This window comes from Fukomys damarensis, unplaced genomic scaffold (genome assembly GCF_012274545.1).
Source record: "Fukomys damarensis isolate Sample0158 unplaced genomic scaffold, DMR_v1.0_HiC HiC_scaffold_21, whole genome shotgun sequence".
Taxonomy (NCBI): domain Eukaryota; kingdom Metazoa; phylum Chordata; class Mammalia; order Rodentia; family Bathyergidae; genus Fukomys; species Fukomys damarensis.
The window spans coordinates 15,886,876-15,904,044 of NW_022900933.1; the positions used below are offsets into that span (position 1 = coordinate 15,886,876).

General features: G+C 40.2%; 1 protein-coding gene across 1 annotated transcript in view; it reads right to left on the reverse strand.

Moving 5' to 3' along the window:
* Positions 1-12,441: 12,441 nt before the first annotated feature.
* Heatr4 (HEAT repeat containing 4) overlaps positions 12,442-17,169 on the reverse strand; it is a 78,552-nt gene continuing 73,824 nt past the window's right edge. Inside the window, exon 17 of the mRNA XM_010645451.2 lies at positions 12,442-12,700. Coding sequence (XP_010643753.1) covers positions 12,542-12,700 — 159 coding nt within the window. The 3' untranslated portion in view covers positions 12,442-12,541. The remainder of the gene's footprint in view (positions 12,701-17,169) is intronic.

Here is a 17,169-nt window from a genome sequence, read left to right on the forward strand (position 1 = left end):
TTATTGTATGTTATCTGATTGCCTTGCCAAACTGCAGGAAAAAAATGTCATGAACTCTGGTAACTTTTTAAGTTTGGTCCTATTTCCACTTATGGTCTTATTTCCCATTTTTCCATAAGTACCTGGAGTTTTTAGAATATGATCAACAAACCACAACCCAATCTAATTTCCTGCCTGCCCTATTACAAGAAGGGGATGCCCCTAACCTTCGAGGCAGGTTAGTTAGAGCAGCCCCTCCTATCACAGCAGAGTGCAAGCCTGCCTTCTGTCTTTTCAAAAGAAGCTGGTCTCTGTAGTCTAAGTCAGGCCTCGGCTGAGCATGAGAGAAAAAAAAGAGTCCTACAGGGGCTCTTTAGACAGGAAAGGGGCACCTAAGAGAAGGTGTCCACACTTAAGTTGGAAGTAATAAAAAATATGAGATTGAATAAAGAGCAACTTTGCAATTTAAAAGATGGGAGAAGAGAGTCTAGTTTGCAACATGACTGTTAAGAAGTTGGAGTGACCCAGCAGTGCTAGGTCCAAGCTGGCTTCCTTATAAGGGAGGAGAATATTGAGGATTGGCATGTAGCCAGGGAAAAGGAGGAACTATAAATTAAGGAAACCCCATTATTTTGGCTTTGAATCATTTCTCAGGACTCACCCATGCTTATCACATAAGAAAGATTGGGGGGGTACCCTCTTGAAATATAAATGATTTTTAACCAAAAACTGCGTTACTTGGGAAGCGGGGGCGGGAAAATTATGTTTGGGACCAAATTGAGCAACTTAGCAAGACCCTGCCTCAAAGTAAAATTTAAATCAAGCATGTACTTGTAATACCAGTACTCAAGAGGCTAAGGCAGAGGACTCACCATGAATTTGAGGCCAGCCTGGGCTACATAATGAGTTCAAGACCAGCCTGAACTACATAGCGAGACCCTGTCTCCAAAAAACATTTTTTTTAAGATTTTTAAAAAGGCTGGGCACATAGCTCAGTGGTAGAGGACTTGCCTAGCATGCCTCAGTCCACAGTAACAAAACCAAAACATCTAGGTCCAAGGTCATCTTCTGTAGCAGCACCTGCTGTGGTGCTACACATTAGAGCTTAATAAATAGTCACAGATAATAATGACTTACATCTCTGCCTCCAAATCAAGTCACTGGTGCAGCTGTGATTTAAAGAAACCCACTGCTTTTCTGAGATGTGCTAACCCTGGCCCCTTTCCTCCTGACACATTCCCAAACATTCCCACATTAATGCCCAGAAAGTCTCAAAGCAGAAGTTGCAGGCAAAGTTCCAAGAGAGTAAACAGAAGGTATGTACCAATAGTAAGTTCCTCTTCCGGTGACTTTTGTCTTGTCTTTCCAATTCTGTTTCCTCTGTGTTTGAGACAGAGTAGACTTGTAAGTTTCAATACCTCTTAATAACCCAAGACCTCTGTCTGGCCTCTGGAAGGCTGGCTTATTTTAGAAGGGAAAGAAGAGGTCTAACTACACAATAGGATGTGTATTTACTTATTCTGCCCTCTCCTGCACCACAGCCAGAGCAGCAGCCATTTCACTTCACCCTCAGGAAGTGCATTTAATGGCAGGCTTTCTTTCTTTTCCTGTTAGTTTCCTGCAAAAGGACATTAGTGTCTTTGTCAGTCCCGCAGCAGCTAAGAAGGATGTTGCCAAAGTGGAGATGGGCAAATGTATTTCCTATCACAGATCCAAACTATTCTAAAGGCACGGAGAATTGGACCTGGTTGTAAAAATAGAAGAACCTGATTTCACGCTTGTTTCCTTCTTTTTTTCCTCCATGAAAACTCTCTACTGGGATAATGATAGTCATGTCTTCCACTTGAGTAGAATTTGACACTGTTGGAAAGTAGCATCATATCTCAGCAGAGCTGAGACACTGCCGTAATTGGCATAGCCTGGCAGTTACACTGGAAGGTTAATATGAAAGGCAGCTTGGGGTTTGTTTAACTTTGTTTGCTTCCTGGAAATCTTACAAATCACATACGTTTACCCCAAGTTGGATTCCATTTGCTAGCTCCCACTCATCTTACAAATCACCTTTAAAGTTCCTATTACAGGGAAAGCCTCCAGACACGACCTCTACCAGCCACCATTGGGTTGTGTGCCCATTAGCACACAATGCCCTTCCACTCTAGATACATACATCCCAAGGGTAAACTTGCTTACCCACCTTGGGGTGCATCAGCTGGTTTAACCAGGACTGCATCCTTCCAGCTCATGCCTGTCTAGTGCAGGGCTTGGCCAAGAGTAGATCACTAGATATTTAGTAAATGAATGAATGAATCAGGAATTGTCTCTAGGAGCAGCTCTGCTATTGAACACAATCATTTATTTTTGGGTGGTGCTCTGGGAGTTATAAAAAAGGCATGTGCTAATTATCATATCATGATCACTAGTAGTTATAGTAATTGGTAGGTAAAAGCACAGTAGTGTAGTAAGACTAAATAAAGCTCTCCACTAGTATATGTAGGCCATCCCTGCGCTCTGAATTTGGGATCCCACTGCCTAGCTCCGTTGGACTCCTGTGGACAGGGCCATTCTTCTGGAGAAATTCTGTACAAAGTCACCAACACCTGGAACGGAGAGAGTTTCTTGTAAACCTGTAAACACTTTCTGGTATGAAATGAAAGAACCTGGCCTTCTGCTACTTTACCTTCAGGCTCTGAGGTGGATTTCCCAATCAAGGGTCTGAGCTGAATCACCCCTCCTCCATGGAAAACAAGTCAGCTCCCTCAGGGTGGGTGATGGAAATAGACTCATCTTGTTAATCTCCTCCACCTCCCTTTGAGACTAAAGTTCATGGCCCTGGCCCTCTCCCTGGGAATAAAAGAGCAGCCCAAGAAAAAAGTCACCTCATTCTTATTCCTCCATCCCTCCCAAGCAATGGTTTCTTCCTCTTTCTTTTGGGTAGGTGAGAATGGAGAGGAAGAGGAAGCAGAGGGCAAAATACTTTGATAGATGACAGAGGTAAGAATGGACAGGGGAAACTGGAGTTGGAAATTAAGGATAATAAGAAGATTCCCTGGGGAGATTCTTCAACAGTTCCCACATATGGGACAGCTAAGGTACAACCCAGTTGCCAAGACACTGGAGAATCCAAAAATGCAGTCAGTGGGAGGTGATGACAGCAAAGAAGTAGGCAAATCTGATACACAGGCTCCTATAAAGAGCTATGCCCTGTGGGAGCGCTACAAACTGCTTAAGCGAAGAGAGGGAGTGGGCGTCTAGTGTAAGACCTTGAATCAGGAGGCCCACACTATTTCCAGCTCAGTCACCAATTTGGTGGGGGGGCTCCAAGCAAATGATGAACGTCAGAGATTGGCTTAATCAGCTGCCTGTGGCAGATGTTTTCAGGATGCTTTGAAATCTCTAGATGAAAGGAAATTCCAGGAAAAGCTGTCATTACTTTGAGCACTGATCATAAGGGAACCAGAGCATCTTTGAGCTCCTATATTGGAATTGGAGGCTGCAGTAGTTTTATCTTGGGTGGACTAATCCTGATGGATCTGTTTTCTAGTAGTATCAATTAAGAACAGGGTCAGTGGTGCGGTCCTTGAAGAATATAACCAGAAATCTCACTACCAGAGTATAGAAATTTCCAACCAAGCTCCCAAATGCTCTCTGTGCAAAACAATTCTGGCCAGACCTAACTTGTCTAGGCAGATGATGTCAAGCTATGATCTGATAAGACTTCTTTTCTCCTCCCCCTCCAACCCCCCCTTCTTCCTCCCTCTCTCTTGAGATAGGGTCATGGTAAGCCTCCTGCCTCAGCCTCCCGAGTGTTGGGATTACAGGGATGTGCCACCATGCCTGGTTTTCCTCTCTATTTTTGCCTTTACACACACTTAAGGCTACTTTAAACATTGTGGTGCATGCTCCTGCAGTCCCACCACTCAGGAGATTGAGGCAGGAGGATTGCTTGAGCCCAAATTTGAGGCCAGATTAGGCAACATATTAAAAAATCAAAACAAACTACTCTGAGTTACTGAAGGACACAAGGAAGTTCCAAAATGATCATCCTAACTATGGCCCCTTATCTTCAGAAGTTCAGCCTTAAAAAAAAAAAAAAAAAAAAAAGGAACATGATATATTTAGCTAAATCTTTGTTCTTTCTAATTAGCAAGTATATGATCCTGGTATTCTTCTCTATTTGTCCCCTTGTATACTATACCTTGCACAAAGTGAACAAAACTATCTAGCTAATACAGAATAGATTACCTGATAAAGTTAGAGCTGCTTGTAAACAATGAAAAATCTCAGGTACTTTCACTGCACTCCTTCTTCCGCTATCATGAACCATCTCAATAGTCATTCCAAAGGAAAACATTTATCATTGAGTTCTTAAGTGAAAGTACATTCCTCTTCCTGGTCTCTTCAAAACTAACAGGCTAACTAGACTCCGAACAGACCTTTAATCCAAACCTGTGACAAGTTCTCACCTGTTCTGAATGACCCAGGCAGTAGTTATCCCAGGTCACAAACACAAGAGAACACATAGGATTTTTCTACCCTTGCACAAAGTGGGCAAAACTACCTAGCTGATACAGAATAGATCACCGATAAAGTTAGAGCTGCTCACAAACAATGAAAAATCTCAAGGATAGGTATATAACTTCTAAGGCAAGCTCTTGGGGGAGAACTGAGCCAAATCTCCAGTATCATAAATGACATGGGTAATACAGGGGTAACACTTCGTACTAAATATGTAAGGTCATATCTACGTGGGTTTGATTACAGAAACTAGTAAAGTATTCTCTAAATAATGAAAAAAAAAGAGTAAGATAAGACTATAAGAGCGAGAAGCAATTTAAATATGTTCAGGAACCATTTTCATCTCCAGAACTAAGGATTATTTTAATGTTACATCATTGCCTTTTCTCTTTTACTTTCCTTTTTAGTTTTATTTTAGGATTCCCTATTTTTAATGTTCATATAGAGATTGCTTTAACTGAAATACCAAATAGTTTCTTTGGTGTGAAAAACTATAATAGTACACAGGATCCTAATTAGATAATTAATAATGTGAAATAGGAAGTAAAGGGCTAAAGGTGTAGGGAAAGTGGGAAGGGTGGGGGAAATGTAATAAGGGAGAGGAAAAAAATATGAGAAACTGAAAAAATGGAAATAAAGTGTAAATGGGGAGGGGAGGAGGGGGTGACAGGAGGGCAGGGACAAGGGGAAAAAATGAGAATCAACACCTATTATGTAAAGGTACAGAATCCCAATGATGAATGTAACTGTATTATATATCTAGATTGTACCAATAAACTCAATAAAAAGAAAAAGAAAATAAATGACATGGGTAAATAAAATCAACATGAACTCATCTCTCAAATCCCCACATCCTAAGATTTCAGGGTCACTTACAAAACTCTAATAGAGTTAAGCTTATGACCCTCCGAAAATTTGCTTCATGCTTTAGGTAATAACTGCATAGGTAATAACTCATATCCAGAAAGAGAATGACATCAAAAAACAGGAATGATCAGAGCAAATTTATGAATTGCAGAATCTTGCATGAATCCTGAACTCACCATTTTTCAACCCTGGTCCTCTGCAGAAATCCCAAGTTCCTCTTCCAGTTTCAGGAATTCCAATTCAGCAAGTTGAAGTAGGGTCCAGGAGTTTGTATTGTATTTTGGCCAAGCTCCCCCAAGTCATCCTGACTATAACTAGCTTTGAGGACCCCTCTCCGAATAACCTTTCCTCCAAAGTAAGAGATTGTTGGATAGATCATAGGTCTGATCCAGCCTGGTAATCCCTATAATCCTAATTGTCAGACTGCTTGGTTGGTGTAGGACAGCTCAGAGACACACATATCTGGTATCCTTGTGACACTGGAAAATACTCCAGGACAGCCATTAGATTCTGACTAATCAAGCAGTATAATAGTCTCCTGCTCCATGGGTCATGTAGAACCTTTTCCAAGACCTGTGAGTCTTTCCCATCTCATATATGAATCAGCTGGACCTATTATATAAACAATGTACTACTTTTGGAAGGAAATACTCAGATTTGCTTAACAGAATAATGTGTATACTTCTTTATACATTTTTTCATAGCTCTTTTTGCCCATTGTTTCACAGTGATAGATGTTCATTTGTTCAGTAAATATTCACCGATTCAAAATGAGATATGTGCTCTAGGCCAACAAATTGTTGCTAAGCATATAAGTAAATAAGATAGTAGTAAAACAGATCAGAGTAGGATGTCGCTATCCTGTAACAGACTCTCAAAAACTATTATTGTATTGCGGTACCTGGAGACAACAGGAAAGTCATCTCAGGAAACTCTATTTAAGAGTCAATTTTGACCCTGTTAGGAACACAGAATTTAAGTTCTTTAGAAGACAGAGTTCACCTGATGCTAAGAACAACTGCAAAAGGGGCGCGTACCTGTTCTTCTCAAATGTACCGATAAGTGAAGGATAAAGGGATGAGAACTGTGCTTAGGGCTCACCTGTCCTGAATGATCTCAGCGGCACTCACCTCAGGTCACAATCATCATAGGTACAATGTGATTTTTCTGCTATTGAATAGCACTTTGTGTATAATTAGTGTTCAGTGTTTTTGAATGAATGAAGCTTGAATTCCAGTTCTGTCACTCTGTACATTTGTACAAGTCACAGAATCCATGACTCTCACCTTTCTCTGGTTGAGACAAAAGCTACCTTGTCTACTTTCTATATGATCAGAAATTATGTGTTTTAAGAGTTATTGGCAAAGTGGCTGGCATACTGCAGGAACCTGACAAATGGTGGTGGCACAGGGTTGTTACTCTGAGAGCAGATAGCCACAGATTCCTAGAAACAGTCTTACCTGGTCAAACTGACACCTAGTGGTACAATTTTAGAATAAATACCCAAAGTAGATTTAACTGCTGGTTTTAAATTTAAATTGGGAATGAGTCGAAACTAGCAGAGCACCTGCTCCACAAGAGTAACAGTATTGGGCCGGGATTTAGCTCAGCGGTTCAGTGGCCTGCCTTGCAAGCGCAAAGACCCGACTTCAATCCCCGGTACCAAAAAAAAAAAAAAAAGAGTAACAGTATTGGGCCGGGATTTAGCTCAGCGGTTCAGTGGCCTGCCTTGCAAGCGCAAAGACCCGACTTCAATCCCCGGTACCAAAAAAAAAAAAAAAAGAGTAACAGTATTGAATCCTTCATCAGCGATTTCCAGCTCAGGCTACATATTACAATGACTAGGGAAAGTTTAAAAACTAATATCTGGATTTTAAAATTATTATCTGCCAACTAATGTTTGGATTTTGTCTTCAGAGATTCTGATTTAACTTGTACTAGCTATGGCTCAGGATGCAACATTTTAAAAAAGAGTAATTTTAATATATACATCAGGATTGAGAAGCATTGCAACAGACCCACGAGATAATTATTTTTCTCATTTGACAGATGACAAAAGTAAAACTCAGGGCCTGGGGATGTAGCATGGTAGAGCACTTGCTTACCATACTTGAGGCCCTGGGTTCAATCCCCAGCACACATACTCACAAAACTCCAAAATTCGGAAGGATAAGGTAATTTCTACCAAGTGGTATAGTAGCAGGAGGAAATCTGAACTTGAGTCTATCATTTTCCCACAGTCACATGATCTGGTTTTGAAGATCTCAGGTTAGCTTTTGCTTGGAGGAGGCTCAACTCAAGGCATTTGGATGTGAACTGCCTGGACCTGTGAACTGAAGCTTTGCAAATACAATAAATCCTTGACTTACATTCAAGTTGCAAACTTTCACCCGGCTACTGTATAAGATTCACTTTTCAGATTATGAACGAATCCAATTTATGAATGTTTTCTCAGAAAGGAAGTCATTTGTAAGTCAGGGACTTACTGTAACAGCTTTGTGTTATATAGGTAGTACGGTCCACAGAAGATCCTGATTGTTTAATCCTCTCTAGACTCTTTTTCCAGAGCTTTAAACTGCTGCTGGTTAACTTAGTAGTATGAGACTATTTCTGAACTGAATAGCTAATAAGATACAGTGGACCCTTGACTTACAAGATCAATCAGTCCCGAAGGGTGGTTGTGAGTCAAGCTGATTGTAAGTCAATACAGCTGAGATCTGGATGTTTACCTGGGTATCACACTATAGATAACAAGAGGCAGACGAATCTTCCATTAACCTAATTAATCCAAGTTGTTTGTATGTCAGGCCGGTCATAACTTGAAGGTCCACTGTAAATTTAAAGCTCGTTTTCTTTGTGAGATCATGGAGATGTTAAAGTCTTAACACAGATTAAGTTCATTATTAAGCTGATTCTACTGCTGCCATTTGTTTGGCCAAAAGCAGTTGAGGTCATAGATATTGGCAAGTAAAGGAAAATGAAAGAGTCCAAATCCTAACCTCTGAGACTGTTTCCCTAATTGGCCTCTCACAAATGTCCTCAGATGACAGATGATCCTGAAAGACATTAGGAATCACAAATTTATTCCAAATCCACCCTGTAGAAACTGTCTCCACAGAAAATTATCAGGACCTCACCTGGTCAGTGATGAAAGTGCAGCATCTCATAGAGATGAACAGAATCTAGGCCATTGTCCAGTAATTCCTGGCTCAATTAAAACATGATTTCCCTAAATTTTATGAGAATACTTCCTTGATTGGTGGTGAGAAGCATATGGAAGGGTTGAGTTTCAGCCAAATAACATTTCAGAAATGCATCTAAAAATCTTTCATTGACAGTCTCACACTGTCAGCCTAAGGGCTGACTGGTCCAGAGATATTTTTGGCACAGTGTTAGTTCACAATATTTGAACTATTCTTCAATCAATTGCAAAAATCTAGATTTTTGCCTTGAAATATAATGCAGAGAACTTCATGGTCTAGATCACTACTGTATTTCCAGGGACTAGAATAGTGCCTGTTGACTGAGTTGGGATTTTGTTTGTTTTGTCTTGCTTTATAATTTTAAGGTGAGATCTTGCTAAGCAACTGCTCTGTACTAAGCTACACCCCTAGCCTAGTAACTTATTACTTTTGGGGGGCGGGTACTAGACATTGATTGAATTTAGGATTTTCCTCCACTGACCTATATCCCCAATCTTTTTATTTTTTTATTTTAAGACAGGGTCACACTAAGTGGCCCAGGTGGACCTCAAATTTGCGGTCTTTCTACCTCAGCTTCGCAGAGTGGTGGGACTGTATATGTGCACGATCGCACCTGGTTAAGTCATTTCTCTTTATTGTCGAATACGGTACCATTATAGGAATATGCCATATTTTATTTACCCATTCCTCAATTTGGGCTGTTTGTGCTTGACTATTACAAATAGTGCTGCTGTGAACATTCATGTTAGATTTCTGGCATTATCTAAGAAGAAAATTATCCATTGCCTAGTTTTGTGCTAAAACCAATAATTTAAGTGTGTACTTTAAAATCTGCCATAATTTTTTAAATTTCTCTTTTGGCACTTCATTTTTAAAAATATAGCTGGAGTCTCAGGAAAATCAGAATGACCAGTTTGCACTTTAATCTCTGAAAGGCTTTGTAACTGTCTTCAACAAAACAAGTCCATTTTATCCGACTAAGAAACAAACTCCTCAAAGTCAGAAAACTGTCTCATACTTCCTGGTATACCCATGATTGCTACTAGTACCGGGTCTTGGTACATGCAAGATGACAATATAGATCAAGAAATGATGAGGCAGGGTGGGAGAATCAAGTAATAACCAGATGAAGGTTGTGGGAGGGAGGGAGTAAATTCTAACACAAATGATTTTCTTGTGAACTTCTGCCCACAATTTACTCCTTTTTTTTTTTTTAACTTTAAACTTACGGTGTAATCCAGACTGGTCTCAGATTCCCAAGTGCTGGGATCACAGGTGTGGGCCATCCTGCCTAGCCTCACAATTTACTTTTATTCTGTGATTATCCCTTGATCTTGTCTATTGACATGTTCACTTAGAGATGCTAACCAGATAGATTGTTTAAACTGATAGAAACGTGAAGTTTGGTTGAAGAACAATTTCTCTAGATTCTAAGAAAAAGTCAGCATTGTGTTTTCCTGACATTGTGGGCCAAACTGAAGCTTCCTTTTATAGCAGGATAGGGGTCAGTCATTTGCCTCATTAACCAGTAGAGTTAATGAAAGAAAAAAGAGAGTACAGACACTCTAAGAGAATCAGCCACAAAGGATAGGCAAGGCCCTTTAGAAAGGATATGTGGGAAGGTGGGATGGGTAGGGGAAGAGTAAAAAGGGAAAAGAAAAAAAGGTGAGAGAATGAAAAGATGAAAATAAAGTGTTTGTAGATGGGGAGGGGAGGAGGGGGTGAAGGGAGGGCAGAGGTAAGGGGAAAAAATGAGAATCAAGACTTGTCATGTAGAGGTACAAGATCCCAACAATGAATGTAACTGTACTGTATCCCTAAAATGTACCAATAAACTCAATTAAAGCTGGGAAAAAAAAAAGAAAAAAAAGAAAGGATTTGTGGTATATTTTGTCATCATAACATTTTGTTAACATACATAGATTAGCAAAACCACGAGAGCAGGGAGACTGAATGAAGGCTCATCTATTGTGAAAAAAGAAGTGAACTGCTTTGAAAAATGGAGCTCTCCTGGATCTCTGCCAAGCTCATCCCTCCCTCCAGCTCTTTCATTCGTCTTTTCCATCACCTAGAAAGTCCTCTCTCCTTCCCTCTGCCTATCCCAGGTCCAACGAAAGTTCCCTCATCTAGGACTCCAGTGCCCTCCTCTGGTACTCCTTCAGCACATCCATCGTGTGCCACACAATTCCCACTAGATTAAGCATATTGTCTTGAAAGGTTCTTGTATGTGTGTCTTACAAAATCCCTTGTAAACTCCTCAAGCACAAGGGCCATTTCTTCTGCTGCTGCTATGTCTCCCACAGTGGTGATGGCCTAAGAGACCCTCTGTTTGGCCTTGCTGGCTGATTGGTGAGAGAGTTCAGTTCAGCTCTCTTGCTCTTGCCAGCAATGCAAAGAGTGCACAATAAAGTCCTTTCACTATTAAATGGCAAATTCAAAGATAGAGGGGCTGAGAAAGTGCTTAGACAGAATTATTCATTGTTTTTGAATGCCTCATAATATCCAGATCCCAGAATTCGCAGGTTAGATGTGAAAATAGATAGAATGTGTAAAGTAAAAAAATTTAAAAATCATGAGCTACTTGAGTCAAGAAAAGGGAAGACTGTCTGTTATGCATACATGGATATTCCCCAAAGGCCCTCTAAAACATTCATAGCTGCTATGACTTCATAGAGGAAAATACTGCTTTTTCTATTTCAGTAAAAGTGCCACCAGAAAAGAAGTTGTGATAAGGAGGAGAAAACGGGAGAGGGGCTCCACACTGGCACTATTTTCACTGTTGAATGCTTCCCTGCCTTTTAGTGTGTAAATAATAACAGATACTTAGGACAGAAAGCTGGATTCATACTGCTTTGAATTTTGAGTCTCTCCTTCTCCACAGTTATTTTTTTGAGTATCATGTACTCTTACAGAGTCCCATCTTATGATAGTTTGCAGCTGCTCCACAGTACTTAAATCTTGTAAGCATTAATAATACTGAAGCTCATGAGAATTACTAATCATTAAGCCTTGGGAAACTGCAGAGTTATTTCTCTGGAATTTAAATGTGTTCACACCCACCCACTCAGTATGAAGGGTAAATTATTGTGTTGGCTTTGCTGTTGTTTTGTAATAATCTTGTGACATGGCTCCCACATTGCCTAACAGTCCCTGTGACATGACTTCCACATTGCCCTGTGGACTGTACTTGAAGAACTTCCTCTAGAATGAGACTAGACATGCAGATTTTTGTAAAAAGTGAGAGACAAGACTTGCAAATTAAAAAAAAAAAAAAGTCACCTGAGCTGTTTCCTTATTAGGCAAATAGGATTCTAGTTTGGGCTCCCAAAGAAAATTTGTATAGCTTTGTTGAGTCTTTCAATATTTTTACTTCTACTCTAATAAATTTGGAGCTCTGACTCATATTTAATATATGATTTTTCAGGGGTATGGAAAACTATCCTCTGACATGAAATGTGATGTCAGTCTTCTCAATGTAAAAACCACACATTAAGAACTCAAATCCAGGATGGGTGTGGTGCACACCTGTAATCCCAGCACTCGGGAGGCTGAGGCAGGAGGATCACTGTGAGTTCAAGACCAGCCTGGGCTACATAGTAAATTCCAGGTCAGTGTCAACTACACAGTGAGACCCTGTCTCAAAAACAAACAAACAAACAAAAAAAACAAAAAAAGAACTCAAATCCAGGGCTAGGGATGTAGCTCAGCAGCGCCACGCCTACCTGGCAAGCACAAGGTCCTGAGTTTGATCCCTGGTACTGAGAAAAAGATAATGAAAAAAGAAAACAAATCCACATTTAAATTATTTTTTTATAAACAGTGACAGCAAGATTGCACAGGATCAGTGAAGAGACAGGATGGACCTGGTCCACTGCTGTTGTGTCTTGGAGCAAGAGCAGCATTCAGCCTAGAGATGAGCACCTTTCCTTTCAGAGAAGACTTGATAATGGAAAAAAATGTTCTGATTACTTACTCAGCTAAAGACCCGAGGTGTGAGACTCAAATGGCCCCATAGCAATCCTTTTCTCCCGGGCCGTGTGCAGGTCTTTGACAAGTGACAAATGATGTCTGTTTTGTGTGTTTAGGTCTAGGACTGGACTTTGTAACCAGGAATTCGGTGTGTGTGGCTTCACAGGCTGCAAAGAAAGATTAATATATGAGAACATATGTCAAACATGTGGTCTTGTGTGACAGATTGGCCCAAGGCAAAAATCTCTTTAGTGACAATTTGTCAGAATAGCTCTCTGAATTACTAAACTGAATAAGAAGATAGAACCTATAAGCATAAGATTGTCTCCCAAGGCCCTAGTCAGAAACCTGATGTGGAGAATAAGTCTGTAATGCTCATCTAAGAAGTTTTGACCATCTGCATCATGATTTTGGGGTTAGCTTGTGTTTCAGAGAAAGAAGCAGAAACAAGATGCGTGTGTGCCTGTAATCCCAGCTACACAGAAGGAGAGGCTGAAGGATCCAGATTCAAAACCATCTTGGGCAACTTAATGAGACCTTGCCTCAAAATAAAATAAAAGGAGTTGACAATGTAGCTCAGGCTGGAGTGCATGCCTAGCCTGCATCAGACCCGGAGCTCAATCCCCCGTGCTGGGGGCTGGGCTATGTGTTTAGGGTGTTCCTTTTTTCTTTTCAGGAATGAGTATTGAACAACAGCAGTGCTGCACTACATCCTCGTCCCTATTTTACTTATTTTATATTTTATTTTGAGATAGGTCTCACTAAATTGCTCAGGATGACCTCGAACTGGCAATCCTCCTGACTCCCCCCACTCTCAGAGTATTTTTTGTCTATGATTGTTTTCATACAGGACACCTTCTTTGTGAGTAAAGAAAGACCTTCATTCCTGGGATGTACTGAGGAGATGGATTCATTCAAGATAGGCCCATTGCTGTATTTTAACTCCATAATGCAATGTAGTGATGATGACCGGAATTCAACTCACATCTAGGTTAAACCATCCTCCAAGTGAACCATCCTTCAATATCAATCCATGTATCTCTGGAATAATGAGGGGGATAGCCTCCTTGAGCTCATTTGAATTCTCAGCTAGGGGCAATAGTACAAGTGGAAGACAATTTCCTACATCTAAATATTTAATTTTTATAAGTCAAGCTAACAAACTGTCAAGTAAAACAATTCTGTTCCCTACCTTGACAAGGAGACCAGGTCTGAACCTGGAGCTCTCCAATGCTTTGGAGTTTCTTATTAGAATAGGCAGTGTAGGAAAGCTGCAGCCCACTCTCTCTCTCTGCATTTCCAATTCCTTCCATCCTATACTCTGAGGACTGCACATGTGAACTCTCCAGACTTCATGTCCAAGTTATATTCACAAAACTTGCAAACAACCACCTATTGGCCTTCCTTTAGTCCAAGGCTGTCCACTCATGGGAAGACAGCCCAGCTCTCCAAAACCCCAAAATGGGTGAGAAATTCCAGAGTTTCAAGCATCCGGAATATATTGTGTATGAGGTGAGTGTGGGCTCTGGTAAGGAATGCCCACAGATTTCTCGCCCAGTGCAGAGGGCATGACCAGAGGTAAGGGCTGAATCCTCCAAGCTGAGGCCCCGGGGCAGAGGTCTGGCTGCTCCAAAGTCATACTGGTTAGGTTATTGCTGGCCATCCTAATGTAAAGCTGACTCAAGAGTCCTACTGCCTGCTATGCTTACTAAAGGGCTGATGTGTCGTGACTGTGCAGGACCACAGGCTGCTAAGAACATGTCCTATGTGCCCAATACTGACAAAGGTTGGAATGGGAGACAAAACAAGGCTAACTAAAACATACAGGGCCAGAAGCTAGTTTATGGACAATTCTTTTTAGTTATCATGTTTATAAAAGATTTAGTTCTTACTGATACCTAGTAAAAAAAAAATACTCCCTGCTGATAATGCAGCTCTGTAACTGTACCCTTCATTTTGCTTTTTTGACTAGCACCAAACAAAATAAAATTTATCAGAACATATGTGTTTATAGAAAACAAGTTTATCTTTGTATATATTTTTCTTCCTCTTCATTAAATAAATAAGATTTTTTTTTTCCTTTTTGAGGTACTGGACATCGAACGCAGACTTTTGCACTGAACTGTGTTCTCTAGTCCTTTTTAAATTTTTTAAAATTTTGAGACAAGGTCTTGCTTGAACTTGAAGTTCCCCTTCCTCAGTCTCCCAGAGTTCTGAGATTACAGATGTGTAACATCACACCTGGCTGGAATATTTTTATTATGTCTTATTAATTTGATGGAATTACTTGTTTTGTTTTGTTTTTTTGTACAAGAGATTGAACCTAGGTTGCTCAGTAACACTCTACCTTGAGCTACATACCTGCCTTTTCATTTATTTTTATTTTTGAAACAAGGTCTTATAAGGTTTCCAGGTTAGCCTCAAATTTGTGATCCTCCTGCCTCAGCCTATTGAGTGGCTGGGATTACAGGGGTGCCCCAAGGTGCCTACCTACTTCTAACTTTTATTCATGAATATTTTTTAATTAATCTCAAAAGTCTATCCAGAGTTTAATATATGCCTATTCACACACTTGCAGAATACCATACTTTCTATACTATCCCTTGTTTTACTAATAATTTCAATGACATATTTATTGCATTATTACTAGTTAAATAATAAGAACCAATATATTGCCAGGTGTGGTGGTACATACCTATAACCCTAGCACTTGGGAGGCTGAGGCAGAAGGATTGCCATGAGCCTGGGCTACATAGTGAGTGAGTTCAAGGCCAACCTGGGCTATATAGCAAGACCTTGTCTAAAAACACCAACATATTTATTCTCTTTTTATTACTTAATAAATGGATAAATCAATCATAATGAACCATGTCTTTTTTCTTTTTAGGTGCTGGGGGATGAATCCAGGGCCTTGTGTGTGCTTCGAGAATGCTAAGGGCCAGGGATTTAGCTCAGTGGTGCCACCAGCTGCCTCACAAGTGCAAGGTCCTGAGTTTGATCCCTGGTACCAAACAAACATTATTATAACATTAACTACAATATTTTAACTTTCAAGGTGTATTGCTCTGTTAGTTTTATTATATTTTTGACTATTATATTTGGAATGAAAAATGAAGTTATGAGAAAAAGTATGTTTGATCTATATACGAAAGTTTGTAAAAGTTTTATTCATGAAATTAAGAAGCACCTAGCATGTCCATCAATAAGTCAATGGACAAACTGATACATCTATACAACGAAATATTATTCAGAGATAAAAGAAAATGAGCTCCCAATCACAAAAAGACATTCATGAATCTACTTTAATGTACTGCTACTTCAAAGAAGCCAGTATGAAAATACTACATAAATATGATTACAAGTATGTGACATTCTGGAAAAGGTAAAATTACAGAGACAGTGAAAACATCAGTGTTTGTCAAGTGTTTGGGAGGAGAAGAGAGGCTTATATAGGTTTTTATGATGGTAAAGCTATTCTGGATGGTATTCTGGATGGAAAGGAGATTATACATTATTAAGACCCATTGAAATTTACAGCACAGAGAGTGAACCTTAATGTATGAAAAATTTAAAAATTCATTTAAGAAGGAAGGTGTAATACTCAGGATCTGTAAGGAAATAGATTTAATGCAGGACACACAATTTATAGGACTATTTTATAATATTCACCCAAAACGTCTAATGCAGAGGAGCACTAGAGACCTGAAGAACCTAGCCGAGGGGCCTGGATTCCCCATGAGTCAGCTGAAGGCCTAAAGCCTGTGGCAATGTCCTCATGAGACCAGCTGGAGTCCCAGAGCCCACGGCAATGTCTCATGCAAGTCCCTATCAAGGATCTGCACTGGGAGGGCCCAAGGGCCAATAATGGAAGCTAGAAAGCCTGAGCCGGCAGGGTGAAGAGTTTGTGCTACCAGGCTGAGATCTGCACTGGACCAGGAAGCAATACTCGAAGTGAAGACCAGAGCTTCCCTGATGAGAAAAGCAGCCATCTGCAGCAACAGTGAGGACTCAAGCTCCTCTGACAATGAGAACAGCCTAGTTCACTCCAGGAAAACCAGCCATGGCAAGCTTCTCCAGGAAAATCAACAGCTAACAATCTTCCCCTCAAGTCCTCCTTTTATGCCATTGGCAACAATCTTCAGATGGGTCTTTCACACCCAGAACCACGCTGGCTTAGTTCATCTGGGCGTTCCAAGTTGACCACTAGTTAATCCACCACAGAAGGAAGGAACTCAGACTGGGACAAGAGAATCCAATTGGGCTACAAGTGTTCAAAACAATTTCAGTGAAGGAGGTGGGGAAAAACTTCGCAAATGAGTGGCATCTATAAGAGTAAAGGCCATAAGAATTGCACATAGCAATATTAGCTCTAGTTAATGAAATTCTTTTCCAAGGGAGTTTGGGTTATAACTCCCTTTGGGGTATTGATATATGCACACTGAAATTGAACCATAATGTAAAGGAATAGAAGATGGTGAGAGCCAGATTTCTTTCCATTGGTGTGAGAATTTACAGATAAACAAGTGAAGGGGGCTAGAATGATCCATGTGGTGATAGATTACAGTTGCAGACATTATATGAAGTCATGTATAGTTTGACATAGATTCTGATAGTTACGTATAATATATATATATAT